Source organism: Eriocheir sinensis, chromosome 67, assembly GCF_024679095.1.
Source record: "Eriocheir sinensis breed Jianghai 21 chromosome 67, ASM2467909v1, whole genome shotgun sequence".
In the NCBI taxonomy this organism is placed as follows: domain Eukaryota; kingdom Metazoa; phylum Arthropoda; class Malacostraca; order Decapoda; family Varunidae; genus Eriocheir; species Eriocheir sinensis.
In genome coordinates, this window is record NC_066575.1 from 246,839 (window position 1) to 262,288 (window position 15,450).

Genomic DNA, 15,450 nt, shown 5'->3' on the forward strand with positions numbered 1-15,450 from the left:
AGAAATGAAAAGGCCAATTCTAGTACACTCGAACCCTGAATGGCGAAGGCAATTATATAGAAATGGGGAAATCGCTGAAAATGACTTAGGCAATTATTTTATGAGGGTGACGAAATAGTCGTTGTGGGAGCCCGATACGTTTAAGAATATGGGAGTAAGACAGGCACCAATTACAGATATTAGAGTGGCAAAGCAATACGGCAAAGTTGTATATGCACAAAGTACTTCATATGGCCCTTCACTGTGAGACGGGTGAAGTTCTAGAGTAATACCGGAGTTTCTTTAGTTTTCCAGAAGCTATTTGTTACTGCACTGAATTCAGAGAAATAATATGAAACATGTCAGTATTGAGGAAGAGGAGGAGGAGGAGGACAGGAGGCCAGAAGGTAATAAGGAGAGAGAGAGAGAGAGAGAGAGAGAGAGAGAGAGAGGAAGCTGAGGTAAAGTTAATTGCCATGAGGTTAGTGAGAAAATGAGAGAGAGAGAGAGAGAGGCATTTTTCCCTGGGCCCTCCCTTTCCTCACCCAGTCTTGTGTTGCTGTGTTTCAGGTTGTGTTTCTGGGAGGAGCTGATCCCCCTCCTGACGCTGTGGCCCATCACCCCTCCCAAGAACGACCCCAGCGGCACCTCCTCCCTCACCCCGCCTCTCCCGCCCTCCTCCCTCACCTCCCTCAAGCGACGCTCCCCACGCCGCAGTGCTGTGTTTCCACCAGCGGCTCGGCAATGCCACGGCTGCCCCACCTTGCCTGGCTCACTCCTGCACAGCCACTCTTTTCTTGCCACCGCTGACGGGTATACACGGTGTACGACCAGCGCCTCAACTTCAGCCCAAGGTGTCACCACGCAGCACACAGCACTCAGTCCATGCCACCGCCATCGTAGTGAAGCTGGTCGTTGTGGGCAAGACTGGAGGCACAATCTCCTCCCTCCTGTCCCGCACTACAGATGAGAGGAGGCTGGTGGCATTATCGACTCGTGCAGCAATGACCACTGCAATGCCCTCTACAAAAACTTGTGAAAGGATTGAATTACAACTCCAATCAAACCTTCTTTCTTTAATAGGAATTATAGAAGTGAGAGGATTGCAGTTTGAGTATAAACTTTTTTTTTTACAGGAATTTCAATAATAGGAACATCTAGCAGAAATTTGGGAAGTGATAAAATTTCAGCTACAGATTATTTGATTTCTATAACACTAATTTCCCCAACAAAAATTATAACTAATGTCTAATTTGATTCTTAAAACTTGTATCTCTATAACAGGAATGTCTACAGCGGGAATTTTGTAAGCGATTAAAACTATCGTCTGCTTAATCATCCATAACAGGAGTTTGGGAAAAGATCAACTCACTTTTCTTACCTAATTGTTTTTATATGATGGGAGTTGAAGTCAAACATCACACACATGCCCATCCACTGTAAATAGTGACTCTGTAAATTTGTATGTACGATTACTATGCTGTACTATGTATATGCCACAGTATTAGACTATAATACATCATTACTACCTATCACCTTCGCTCGTGTTTTCTTTCGTCTTCTGTTTGCTTATTTATGTATTTATGTATATGAAGATGTCTTGGCAACTAGGTGATGATCCTGCCTTGTGTGTGTGTGTGTGTGTGTGTGTGTGTGTGTGTGTGTATGCTGAGGGGATGCACTATTGTTGAGTATGGCTCTCAAAATGTACACACGTCTTTCATATCTTTCCCAGCGCTCGCACACACACACACACACACACACACACACATCAGTAAAGTCTTTTTCCCAATCATGATTTTGCCAGATAACAAAATGAAGACAAATTAAGTCAACTTTAATCATCACAGAGGAATTATTTGAATCATTGCTACCTAGACTAGACATTAACATTATTTGTCTTAAGTAACATTATTACTGCCACAACAACAGCAACAACAACAACAACAATGACAACAACAACAACAACAACAACAGTATCTACTTCTACTACTACTACTACTACTACTACTACTACTACTACTACTACTACTACTACTACTACTACTACTACTACTACTACTATTAATAATAATAATAATAATAATAATAATAATAATAATAATAATAATAATAATAATAATAATAATAAAAATAATAACAATAATGCAACTAAATGGGGAACAGAGGAGAGGCGACACAGCAGATGCAGAGGTAAGGTCATACATGGGATTGTAAATATTCTTGAAGAAAAATAAATAGATCAGTTTAGAATTGCGCGTGGCAGGGTGATCCGAGCTGGCAGACCTGCACACATAGGCCTTGGTGTTACTGCCCATGTGGGCTACAGGTGATTACTTCCGGTACTCAATGACTTCCGATGGTCAGAAGGGAGAAAGACGCCAACCTTTTCCTGACTGCCCTATGGGAGGGAGGTGCCGGACGGTATTAACTAATGGGTAAAGCCGCGTCCACACGAGGCGACTCATGAGGCTCCGCCTCACGGGTGTGTGTGTGTCCACACTGTTTCCATGGCTGCCTCATCCTGCCTCGCGAGTCATAATGTTTGTTTTTTTCACCTGCTAGCTGCAGAGGTGCTGCTTCAGAATATCAATAAGTAAAAGAGTGTTGCTCCGTGTCCACTCCACGTTGTCATCAACGTTTTCAGCCATGTTACTGAGCAGCGCGCAGCCGATGTTGCCCCGTCCATAAGTCTAGCCTCATGCCCCCAAAATGCCTCTCGCCAGAGTTGCCGCCAGCCGCCTCATGCACCTCCGTTTTTATTGTTTTTCTGAGTCCGGGTGCACGAATAGCCTCATGAGTCGCCTCGTGAGGCTTATGTTCCGTGCATCCTCTCCTCTCAGAGCCTAGTGATGGGGACGCCGGGCGGGACTGATGGATAATGCTCCGCCGTTACAGTGAAGTCACTTCTTGCATAACGAAACCTGATTGCCAGGCACCCAAGATTTATGGTCCGCTGCCCCGCCGACCACTGCAAGCTAGTGTTTTAAATATTATCATGAGGACCAATGTAGTACACCCCAAGCTCATCTGAAGAATGGAATAATTAATACATAAATCCTACATAAGCTACACGAGGAGTAAATTCAGCTCGCACTCTCCTCTACAGCTTGAATGGTGGTGAATGACATTTTTAGGGTAAACTTTTATTCTAATGATGAAAAAGTGGCTAAAAATAATAGCAGTACTACAGTGGTAATAAAGGTCATATCGAGATCATTAGTTTTCTTTCGTAGGTGTTGGTGGTCAGTCAGGGGCACAGGGCATCACTGGGCCGTGGTGGACATATTGACTAAGCAAGCAGAGACATTTTTACTGGGTGTAGGATCCACATCAGAGGCGTTACAAAGACCTCATCAGCATGCGTGTAATGGCCCAAGGTGGACGGATCCATTATATAGCCAAGCGTGAGGGCAGGTGCAGGGACTGTACTGTGACTGGCCCTGTGCACAATTACGGCTCACTTACAAATAATCCCAGATCACATCAGGTATCAAGTAGTACATTAGACAGGGATTCCTTCCCACAAATTCCCCCTTCACAGGTACTCTGTGGTGTGCAGGAAGTCCCCTGGTATGGGTGGGTGGGTGATGGCGGATGCAGTTCAAAGTTGGCGGGACGGTCAGCTTACGGTGTTGGCCGCGAGGCGTCGAGGCTGTGTACACCAAACTTGAAAATGGCGTCCGTCAGCACTGGTACGTAGCCCTTCCGTTCCGTGACTCGCCAGTGTGGAGGTTATGGTGTGAGGTTTGTTGTGCCCGGTGCCTGCCTTGCCCCGGGCCGCTTGCTGGCGTACTAGGGGAGGCGTGGCGGGCAGGGTGTGGGCACGGCAGGCGTGTGCTGGGCCGAGGCGTCGCTACGGGGGGAGGAGAGGGTGGCTGCAGCACCTTTGTCTCCTCAGCCAGGGCGCCCCGCCACGCCAGGACACGGGGCTGGCAGGGCGTCCAGCCCCGCACCACAACCACGCCCTGCGCCACACGCCCCGCCTCGGGGCGCGGCCGTCGGTACTGTGTGTTGAGGCAACGTCCCTCAAAAACGCTGAGGCGGCGGCGCAGGGTCGGCCAGCAGCCAGGCAGGGCAGGGCGGGCGAGGAGGCCACGAGGAGGGGCAGGGGCCACATGCTGGAGCACATTACCGGGGGCAGGGAACACAGTGGAGCATGTCACGGGGGCACGGCCTGGCGTGTCCTGCTGAGGGGCTCGGCAACACCTGCTGCACGCCAGGCTGACCCTGCTTGTCGGGGCTGGGTCTCCGTCGGACGTTCATGTTTATTCACTTATCTTCCTGGACCCCTAAGGTGGGTCAAGTGGGGAAAAGACCTTCATTAGGAGATTCATGTAAATTCACCTATATTTTACTTTCCCTTGAAGGGGTCATTAGGTGGTCCATATATATTCACCTGTTTCAGTTACCCTAAAGGGGGTCGTATATGAGCCAATTAGGGTTAATAAGGAGGTAAAGGTAGCCACCTAGCACAAGATCAATACTGCCATGTGTTACATGACATGATATTTCTCTGAATGTATTGCTGCAACTAATGTAATAGCTTCTGGGCCGTATTGTTAATGGTATGCATAAAATTTTACAAGTGCACCAATCTCACCGGCAGAAAATAGTTTTTGTTTTGGTAGTTTTGGGTGTTTAACTCCTTCGTTACCAGGACTCGCCCCTGCTCCCACGCTAACCCCCATCTGCCAAGCCGGATTTTTCTGTCCGCGCAACTTGAAAATAGAGGTGTTTGTCATTCAAGATTACATGCAGCCATGTCTGACTCATCAACCCTGATCTCTTCGCTGCTGCTCACATCAGGAAAATTTTCAATCACAGGCAGGAGACGCCATAGTTGAGATAGCCTTGGACAGTAACGCGAGTGTGACGCACGGGGGCTACGTACTGAGAGCGAGAGGGGCTGGCAAGGCTGCCACTCAAGGCCGCATGGCTTAGGTGTCAACAGCAGTTTTTTTTCCAACATAGTATATTCTATACGATACAGACAAAGGTATGTAGTATATTCTATATGATACAGACAAAGGTATGTATATAGAAACATAAAAAAAAGAGTTAGAATAGCCAAAGTAAACAAATGGATGTAGTTGGCACTTATTAGTGTCTCTTTAGAGTGCCGTACGGGATGGCATGACGTCATTGCATGGATGCCATAGGCCACAATATGAGGGCTTGCCTATACATGCTGAACCGAGTTTTGGTAAGGCTCCATACACCCTGAACTAATGATGTTGTACACATGTACAACATTAGTTCCTCAGCCAAACTTTAGTTACCTACGTTGTACGCATGTACAACATTTCGGAAATCCGGTAACGAAGGGGTTAATGAAATAATCTGCTAACTATTTGTCACGAATCATTAAGTGATGGACTTTTCAATGCTTGCTGTACACCCGCTGTCACAGCCGCAAAATAGCTCGCAAAGAGAGGTTCAATTTGCTTACCTGGTACTCTTTCTATATTTCGCTCACCACTCAGAAAGATCACAAGTGGACAAGCAAACAGGCAAATTAATGTTTTTCCTGCCAACCTGGTGTGTTGATAGCTGGTGACTGATTTTACTCATACAAGACTAACTAAGACTCAACCCAGTAAAGTATGCTGACCAAAGTAGTGACCCAGACCCAACAAAGAGTGATGTAGCCTCAGCAAATAACATTCCCCCCCCCCCCCCTTTCCCACTCCCTTCCTGCCGTTATCCTTGAGGGACTGATATGTTTTGTTTCAGGCATGGCCAACGGAACCAACAAGCCAGGCTACATCAACAGCTTTGTGTCCTTTCTGGAGGGCTCAGCAGACCCTGATGACCCTGCTCCCGTGCCTGGAGGTATGTGCTTGTAGAGAGGCGGCATGCTGCTAGAAAAAGTGGGCGTATAGAACTGGGATATTGCATAGTGTTTTCTGTCCACATAAAAAGTAAGAAAATGCTGTGCATAATCTTATGAAAGATTTTAAAGCTTTAGAAGAAACAACAACAGCATGCCATTACCAGTTGCAGATTCTTTGTTTTCTCTGCAGCAGAAGATGAGTTAGAGGAGGAAGAAATTTTGTACCCTTGCCAGTTGAGGATTCTTTGTTTTCTCAACAGAGGATGAGTTTCTTGAAGAACTGGACATAAAAAGTGAGATCAAGGAGGAGATTGGGTTAGATCCCCTGGAGGATGAGATCACCCCCACAGACCACACCCCGGCCAGTCCCCAAGCCACCGATGGGGAGAACACTAACAGCTCCGAGGCCACCAGCATGAGCGAGGCCGGCGACACTTCCCGGGCTGGCCACCGCAACGTAGCACGCCGAGGCAAGCGCAAGAAGGGAACAGCAAGCAGGGATGCAAGTAAGGAAGGCAGGGGCTGAGGCTTAGGGAGGGAAGGGAATTTAGCAGCCAGACCAAGACCTTCGGCTTGGTTGCACAATCATTTTAGCTGCAGTAAAATTGTAGAACATAATATTCTATCTTTTCTTTACACAATATCTGCACCATGACTTATTAAGTAAAAAAGTTAAATGTACTATCAAAACTTCTTTTTGCCTGCAATGTTTCTTTTATTGTTTATGGTAAATAGGCAGTCCAAGGACATGCCAAGATGCTGCTCCTACAGAGGCAATCAAAGAAGTTAATCATATAATATTGATTTTCTTGATATTAGAATGTTTATGATTTCAGTACTGTACCATTTGCACTCTTTATAAGCTTGTAATATCGGATCACCCACCAGACGCGACACCCCCAAGGGAGAACCTTCGCAGATCCTCCCGCCCAGTCAAGCGTTATGGTAACATTGACCCTGAGTCTGATGGCATGGCCGACTCAGACCCAGAGTTCCACCTCAGTGACTCAGACGATGACCCAGACTTCAATCCAGTTGATAAGAAGGTGAGCAAAAGAGGTGGAAGTTTTTTCCACCTGGGAAGGCACACAACTCTAGTTTTTCACATTTTCTCCATTATTCTCAAAGGTATTTTAATTTCCTTGGAATAGTTATAAAGCACATTAAATTCTATATCCTGTCCACTGACTCAATTTGAATAAAAGGTGGAGTAGTCACCATGACTGCAACTCCTCTATATATTGGGAAATAAGAATAATCAAGCTTTGTTCAAGATGTGTTTATGCATTACTGAAAGAGTGTGCTGCAAGAAGGAGATAGGAGGGCGATTCCAGAGTTCAATATTGTCAGTTCACTCAAGTCTGAGGTGAGCAAAATCGTTCCCTGGCAACCTGTAGCTGCATGGTGTGTCCAATTTCGTAGATACTGTATGCTTGCCTGTGCATAGTAAACAGTCCTCAGTATCAATAATATGCAGGCAGCAATAACAAATACCGTCAATTATAGTAGATTATGAGTTAAAAAATATTAGTAATGTCGCAAACAAATGTTTTGTCAATATACAAGATCACTGATTATAATTATTAAACAGCCTTGAAGCTGTCCACCACCGAGGAAATTAGCAGGCTTTATATTAATAAAGCAGCTTTATGCGACATTACTAATATTTTTTAACTCAAAATCGACTATAATTGATGGTATTTGTTATAGCTCCCTGCATACTGTTGATACTGATGGCTGTTTACTATGCGTTGGCTAGCATACAGTATCCACGAAATCAGACACGGCATGTGGCTCCAGGTTGTTGCCAGTGAACAATTTTGCTCACCTCAGACTTGAGTGAACAGACTATAGTGACAGGGATGAAAGAATGCCAATACTGGTTAACTCCTGAATTAGGGATTTGGAAAACTAGAGTGTGAATCCATGTTCTTTGCTGTGTGGCTGCATGAAGGGTAGAGGCAGGCAGTTAGCATGAGAATGTGATAAAAATAGCAAGGGAAAAATAATTATTGTAGTAGACTTTGAGGTTGAAGGTCAGTTCAAGGACAGGAGTTGTCAAGGCAGTTGTCTCCTACACATAGCTACCCTCTGTATGAATATGACAGGTGTATGGATAGGCTGTAGATGAATAACTTGACACTCAAGAATACCGCTGCACCAACCTCATGAACTCTTGACTCCCACAGACCAACGCAGCAAGTGACGAAGAGGAGGAGCTGCCGCGCCGAGGGAGGGGCCGCGGCAGGGGGGGCATCGTACACAGAGGTGAGGCTTTACTATTGTGCCCAAGACTTATTTATTTACTTTTTATTCATTTATTATATTATTTTTCTGAAGGAGGTGGACAGAGGGTTGCCTGCAAAAATGGTGCTCCTGTACAGAGAATAGGATAGCAAAGGGAGATGAAACCTAGCATTACTAAGTTTTAACAGCACAGGAATAAGCTTGGGGGGAAATTCTTGTGCTGCAGGGCCACAGGGAGGATGGAGGCAGTTTAAAAAGGGGTGCATATGAAAACAGTGATAGACGGTAGCCAGAGAAGCCGTGATCAAATTTTCTTCCAGAGGTGTCTTTGCACTTCCCTCATGAAAGAGTTTGACAGAGGAAGGATGAAGTACAGTATTAGGAAGGCAGTCCCAGAGTTTACCAGTCAAATGTTGGGCACTTAGGAAGCATATTTTGTCTAATGTTTATAGTTTCATTTGATTCACACACTTATTCATAGAAATCTTGGGAACTTTGAAACTGGGATACATGTTCTGTTGAGGTTTCATTTATTTTCGAGTCAAGCATCCTGCAGTGTACCCATGCATGGCTTTCAAGGGTTATTTTGGTCTGAGTGTTGGCCGTGTAAATGTAAGGGAATGGTTTAGTAGTGTATGGATTACAGTGTGAGCCATTCATCCCCTCCCCCTGCTCTATTGTCAAGGTTTACCCTAGCTCTATAAATTTGGGGAGTGGCATAGCTTTCAGGGATTTTTGGGGTCTGAATATTGGCCCTGTAAATGTAAGGGGATAGTTTAGTTGTGTATGGATTACAGTGTGAGCCATTCATCCCCTCCCCTGCTCTATAGTCAAGGTTCACCCCAGCTCTATAAATTCAGGGAGTGGCATGGCTATCAGGGATTATGGGGGTCTGAGTGTTGGCCCTGTAAATATAAGGGAATGGTTTAGTAGTGTATGGATTGCAGTGTGAGCCATTCATCTCCTCCCCCTGTTCTATAGTCAAGGTTCACCCCAGCTCTATAATTTGAGAATGTTAAGAGTTTGATGATGTAGCTAGAATAGGGTATCAGTTGTTTGTACTTTTCCAATCAGGGTTCATTAGGAAAAGTTACTGTTCTGGTGTGAGTTGGGTTGGAGTGAGTTGGAAGGGTGGTCACCACTTGGCAGACACACCCTGTATTATCTAAGTTTTTTGGTGCCGTTCTAGTTGAAGTCTATTTGTTAGCATGAAATTTGCCTGAGGATGCCTTTATGACCATATATTTTAAAAGTTTTTGTGATTATATATTTTGGCTTTCATCTTGTAAGTGTTAGGATGCCTGAGCCATATTATCTTTATTTTGTCAATGTTATGGAGTTGTGAAATTTGTTGTTGCTCCCTCCCTCATTTCCCCAAAATTTGCTGCACTCAGCTGGCTTAATTTGCTGTCTCGCCTCCCGACAACGTTCCCTCAGCTCCATGTTTGTTTTCCAATGCCTCATAATAACTGATCTGTTCTGCCTTGATGGTAAGGCGTGTTCTCTCCTCAAGGCCGGGGCCGGGGGATCAAGAGACCAGCCGAGAGAGAGACTCCCACTGCTACAAGTAAGACGTCTTCTCCCGTCTCCTCTCCTCCCACTCCAAAGAGAAGAGGTCGTCCTCCAACCTACCAGCCCGTCAAGGTGCTGCCTGTCACAGAGAGCAGTGAAGGAAACACTGCCACAGACACCACCACTTCAAACAACACAACAAGTCCAGTGAGTGTGGCGCCAATAATGTGTTATGGATATAAAGCTAAGGCCTTGGTGGTTCTTTGTTATGAACAGAGAGTTCAGTTCATTGTAGTATGTCTTCTGTAGTTGAGTTGATGCAAATTAATAACCTATTACAAAGTCAGTGAGGAGGAAGAGAGCAGTAGCCATCCTCAGTATGAGATGGGTTGGTTATATTTATTGGTAAGAATGATAGCACATGTTATTAAATTGTTTCTTCCCTTAGGTAAGTGTGAACAAAGGCCCCACTCAGCTCAGCTCTGCCTACAACTATGCCGGAGGCCGGGCTGTGACAGCAGACCCAGATCATGGTGCCGGAGGGGCCCCAGCTGACGGCTGAGCAGCTGGAGATAGTGGAGTCTCAGTTCAAGGTTGGTGTTTGGGGGTTGGGAGCTGTGGTGTGACTGCTTTTGTTCTTGGAATGAAATTAAACAGTTTTTACTTTTAACGTCACTGCTTGTTACAAAGGCTACTTTTTGAACAACTTTTTAAATGCAAGTTAAGGGAGTCAACCGTCATTTTTCTTGGGGTCAGGTTTATGCTGCACTCAACATGTCCCAGTGTTGGGGGTTGACTTTTACTGTAGGTTGGGGGCGATGGTGTGAGGGTGAGGCAACCCTGGAAATGGATCTCTGGAGTTCTTGAGTACAGGAGAAAGAGTAGCCGGGCAAGGGACTGAATGTGCTGAGAGGCAGCGCGTGAATGGGAAAATTTGGAGATGCTCATTCTATGAGCAGTCCCTTTGGGGAATTCCTGTGAAGGGACAGGGCATCTAAGATAGATACAGATGATGCAATACAAACCTCCCAACTTACTATGTCTTCTAATGGAAAAAATAACTATTTGACATTTTTGTTATTCACATTTCACATCCCTGCTGTGACATTAGAGGTAAGTGCACCTGTGTAGAGTTGTTGAAGGCCAGATGTGAGCTGCCTGTCTCCCCTCAGAGTGGCGACTTTGTGATGGCAAAGAAGGACATGGAGTTGATGGAGAACCCACCCATATGGAGAATCGATGGGAAGTCCCTCCTGCAGAAGTTCCAGGCATTTGAGAAGGATGGGAAGATTCTCTACAGGAACATATCAACAGTAAGTTGGCAGTGCTGCCCTCCAGGGGGTGTTGTGACACTCACAGATGGCTTTGAGGTGTGGGTCAAGCATCCACTTGTCTGTCTGTGTCAATGAAGATGTAGGATAAGGGCAAGGCACATCCACTAGTCCCACCATACCCATGGCTGTCACTCGCTTCTATCTATCTATGTCTCCGACGCCTTGCTCCCTCACAGGAACTTCCCTCCAGGGGATGGCCACAGTTGATGTGTCTCCATCTCTCCCTGTTCTGGCACTCCCTCTCACCACATTCAGTCCTGCTACTTCCAACTCTCTCGCTCCAATACTCACTCGCCCTATTGATCCAGTTCACAGGTGGTCTTCCTCTGACACCCTCTCCCTCAATCCTTCCCTCATACACTCTTCCCAAATTCATTCTCCCCCATTCTCATCATGTGTCCAAACCACCTCAATGCACCATGCTTCTTCACCCACTCCACACTCCACTCCTTTCATTGTCACACCCATACCAAACTGCTCATACATGCTTTCATTACACTCACTTTCACTCACTTCTCTTCACTTTTATATTGTTTGTTGTAGGTTGAGCTTAAAAGCATATTCTGTGCATACAATGAACTCTGCCATGGACAAAGATACAGCTGCAGGTGTGGACACAAGTCTGGGTCAGGGACAAGTGGCTGGGTGACCTCAGAGTTCATTGTAGTGTGAAACAGAGCTGTAGCACAGAGAGCCTGCTAGAGTCAGTGGAGGGTTGGAATCCTGTTGTGTTGACTCCTCTGTTTCCTTTGTGTCACAGTACTCTGGGTGGACCCCCCAGGCCAAGACCCTGTACCTGGGGGTGAGGGTCACCTTCGTGTTCCAGTCTCGCTACGACACAGTGGTGCAGATGCTCGGCTTCAAGCCCGAGGGGGAGGGCGATGATGACGACGAAGATGAGGAGGCGGCCGACAACCCCAAGGCTGACAGCGGCAAGCAGTGAGTGTTTGGTGTGCTGTCCAGTGTGGTTGTGGCCGGGGGCACAGCTAGGAGCTTGAAACATTATTTTTATTTATTTATTTATTTTTATGCTTTACCTGTGGTGCCAGTAGGCTTTCTTGGTGTGGCCTAGTGGTCGGCCCCAACCTGTTATGGCACAGGCAAGTGTTTATAGCACCGCTTCATGCTACCCCCCGGAGCTCATCTTTGATCCTCTTATAGAGAGAATCTCGAGTCCAGGATGATAGGTGGTCTTCAGGGCAGTATGTGGGTAGTCTTAGGCCACTCATTGATTACTGAAAAATTGCCAGTTTGTTTGAAGTGGTGGGCGGAATGTGAACCTGCGTCCTCCTGAACGCTGCATTTGATTGCTTTCAATGTCACAGGGCAAAGGGTCGAGCACCAGTAACTTGAATAGGTTTGTTATTTAATAAGTTTAGAACCATGGATAGCCATGTTACTGTTGTCATTGACAGCAGCAAGCACTGAACTCGCAACATAATCTGATGTGTGCATGACAGCCAAGTAGTCAAAGGCTTTTCATCTCATCAGCTCCCTGTAGTGACAGTCTTCCACTTTCCATTGCAGTGTTGCCTCTCTGTCTTCTAGTATTTTCATGCTACTGCTCTTCTTAACTTACTAACTGCACGCCTCTACCCCTCCTGTGGCCCGCTGCACATGACTTTGTACTCACCTTTGTGCTCATTCCTATACTAAGTCCTTTATGCATGAGTTAACCATTAACCAAAATCTTCACTCTTTCATCCCGTTTGCTGGTATACTCTGTAACAGCCTTCCTGTGTCTGTATTTCCTCCATGTGAAGTTCACACTTTCAAGAGGGGAGTATCAAAACACCTCTAAATTATTTTGGCTTCCCTGTTTTGGAACTTTACTACACTTTGCAGGAGCAGGGCCAGCTGGCTTTTATATCCCTCCCTATTTTCTTGAGGTACCTCCTTTCCTGTAAAAGATCAAAAATAAAATGTCCATCTCTTTAGAGGTAAAGCATGTTGTAACAGCCATCAATTAGTTTCCACCATATCTATGTAATGAAGGACTGCAGAGTTCAGTGTCTGACTTGTCTTGTACATTCCAGGCCTTGGTCTGCTGCCAAGACTTCACAACATGACTTTGAGTAAGTTGATTGTACTTTATGTAAACCTTTGTTTAGTTTGCAGCCTGAAATTGAAGAAAAAAAGAGTGCAGAACACAAGGAGTCTGCCAAAGGCTGGTCAGCCTACATAAGCAGCTCCTTCACTGCTAACACCACCCATCCTCTGCTCATGAGTATAGTTAACCTTTTCTTGAAATTGTCTGTTGTTGGCACTCGCCACATGACTGCCAAGTCTGCTCCACTCATCTGCCTCTCTTGGTAAAGCGTTGAACTGAACTCACCTAACAACCATTTGCTACTAATCCTTGCTGGCTTCTGTAGTACAAAGACCTTATTCACATCATCCACCTCATCCACTCAACAATTTGCTCCTTCAGTCGTGTTGGTAAGAAGAGAAAGTTATGGGAGTCAAGTTCAAGGCCAGTTACTGAGTCATCAGTTTTCATGACTACAGGGCCGGGGGTAACGGGTGGGGTGGGGTGGTCCTCTACGGGGCCGGGGGTAACAGGTGGGGCAGGGTGGTCCTCTACGGGGCTGGGGGTAATGGGTGGGGCAGGGTGGTCCTCTACGGGGCCGGGGGTTACGAGTGTTTACAGTGATGCCATGTTTTGTCTGTGTAAGGTGTTAGCGCCAAAGACAAAAAACGGCCACCTTATACCTACACCAACAATGGCCGTCTCACATCTAAAACATCAAGACAACAATCTAACAGACTATGTTAATTTTAGCATTATCTTCATTTGTAATTGTTCTCAAATAATTTATAAACATATATATTTAATTCTGGGGACATCTGGGAACTATTGTGTCAAACAGAGGTGTTTCAGGTGTTGGTCGCATACCAGTAACAATAACCCCTAGGCTTACCAAAACCCAACCATCGGGGTATAAGACGCACGTTGATTTTTACAACATAAAAAAATGCATCTTATGACTGGTAATGCAGTATTTATTTATTTATTTTATTCATTTTTTTCTCCTTCCCTCAATTAGCGTGCAAAATCCAGGGTGTTTTTATTTTTTGTATTAATTGACCTTTTTCGGTGCAGGATCCCTGAGGAGCTGCGGTCACACATGAGGAACTTTGAGGTATACCTGCAGACGCTCATCTCCCAGGCCCTCGACAACAACTTCCTGGTGGAGATTTATGAAGAGAAAGGTGAGCTGATGAAGTAGTCTTAGGTCTTGAAATCATGGTTTGCTTGTGCTTTCTTTTGAGCAAAGATAATAAATTTGTTTATGTGCATATTCTGTAAGAGTTATCATGGAACAGAATAGGGAACTAATTAACTTGTCTAAAACTTCTCATGAATACAAGGAAATACAATCATAACATGGGGTTGCAAAAGGCCAGGCTAAAAAATTACATTAAATCTTAGTGTAGTGAAAACCTCCTGACTTTGTTTCTTTTCCAGATGCTTACTTTGTGGACAGTGTTGAAGTCATTGATGAATTGGCTGAGGAGAGAAAAAAGAAGATCCTTGAAATAGTGAAATGGAATGATCAGTTTAAGGTAATTATTTCTTAATTTCTTTGCATTGTGTGGCCTTAACAGAAGAGGCTCAGTGTTGGTGACTCACTAGTGCCCCATCTCTTGTGACTGCTTTCCCATTTCTCAAGTCTGGTCATTTTTTGGCATTATAAGTCGCGTGATGTGGCAGTTCAATATCTTGCACTGAACGTGCCACACCCTCATCACAGAAATCCTTGGACACGTGGCCGTGCGTCAACGTGATGGTCAGGACTGCCAAGACAGCAGAGAAGTGCAGGGCCTGCCAAAAGTCTGCCTCCGTCAAGCTCCTGCAGCTGTACGGTCAGCCATACAACAACCAGACCCTCCACTCCAGGGAGCCGCTGCCCTCAGAGAGCGACACCAAGGTGATGCAGCAACTTCATTCCTTCTCTGTGTGCTCCTTCCTGTGACTAGTGATAAGGTTGGGCATTCATTTGTTCCTGATCCATGTTCACTCTGTGTCAATGTCTATTACATGGTGTAGTCTTCAGTGCATCTTGACTTTCTGAATTTTTGAGACACAGTGACATTAAAGTGAAGACGTGTTTCAATTATTGCTGTAGCCCATAGTCATGGTAGGATCAGTGGATGCTTCTTGGTCTTTTCCAGTTTATTTGAATTTTTAGTGACATGAATGTTGACACATGAACAAATGAATGCCCAGCCCAAGAATGACCCATTTCTAGGGTGATCAGCTTTCATGACCTTAAGTTGAGCCCTCCCAAGCCTCTCAATACAGGAAGCCTTGTGTTGGTGACTTACAGACTCATTACTGTTTCAGAACTATGATGTGTGTGACACCTGCTCCAACATCTCTCAGATCTACAATAAAGTGTGTCACCAAAAGTATGACTACTACTCTCAGTGCAAGTCCAAGGTGACCAACATGAGGGTAGCTGACCCACAGAAGGCCACCACCACCATCCTGCAGGACCTGTTGGCCAACGATCACTGGATCACCACGGTAAGGGCCTC

The 15,450-nt window shown here is 45.5% G+C and overlaps 2 protein-coding genes across 8 annotated transcripts in view; both read left to right on the forward strand.

The window, feature by feature from the left end:
- The window catches only part of LOC126987886 (cocaine esterase-like), a 70,995-nt gene extending 69,476 nt beyond the window's left edge, over positions 1-1,519 (forward strand). For all 5 annotated transcript variants that reach the window (XM_050845365.1, XM_050845360.1, XM_050845361.1 and 2 more), the window contains exon 11: positions 550-1,519. In XM_050845365.1, the coding sequence (XP_050701322.1) occupies positions 550-949 (400 nt within the window). In that variant the 3' untranslated portion in view covers positions 950-1,519. The remainder of the gene's footprint in view (positions 1-549) is intronic.
- Positions 1-15,450, forward strand: part of LOC126987887 (glutamine and serine-rich protein 1-like) — a 42,397-nt gene that overhangs the window by 20,436 nt on the left and 6,511 nt on the right. Inside the window, exons 9-14 of one of the 3 annotated variants that reach the window (XM_050845368.1) lie at positions 11,669-11,847; positions 12,945-12,983; positions 14,012-14,121; positions 14,378-14,475; positions 14,664-14,840; positions 15,257-15,439. In XM_050845368.1, coding sequence (XP_050701325.1) covers positions 11,669-11,847; positions 12,945-12,983; positions 14,012-14,121; positions 14,378-14,475; positions 14,664-14,840; positions 15,257-15,439 — 786 coding nt within the window. Of the gene's footprint in view, positions 1-9,557; positions 9,723-11,668; positions 11,848-12,944; positions 12,984-14,011; positions 14,122-14,377; positions 14,476-14,663; positions 14,841-15,256; positions 15,440-15,450 lie in introns of those variants that run through there. The other 2 variants (XR_007741260.1, XR_007741259.1) reach the window with 2 other exon arrangements.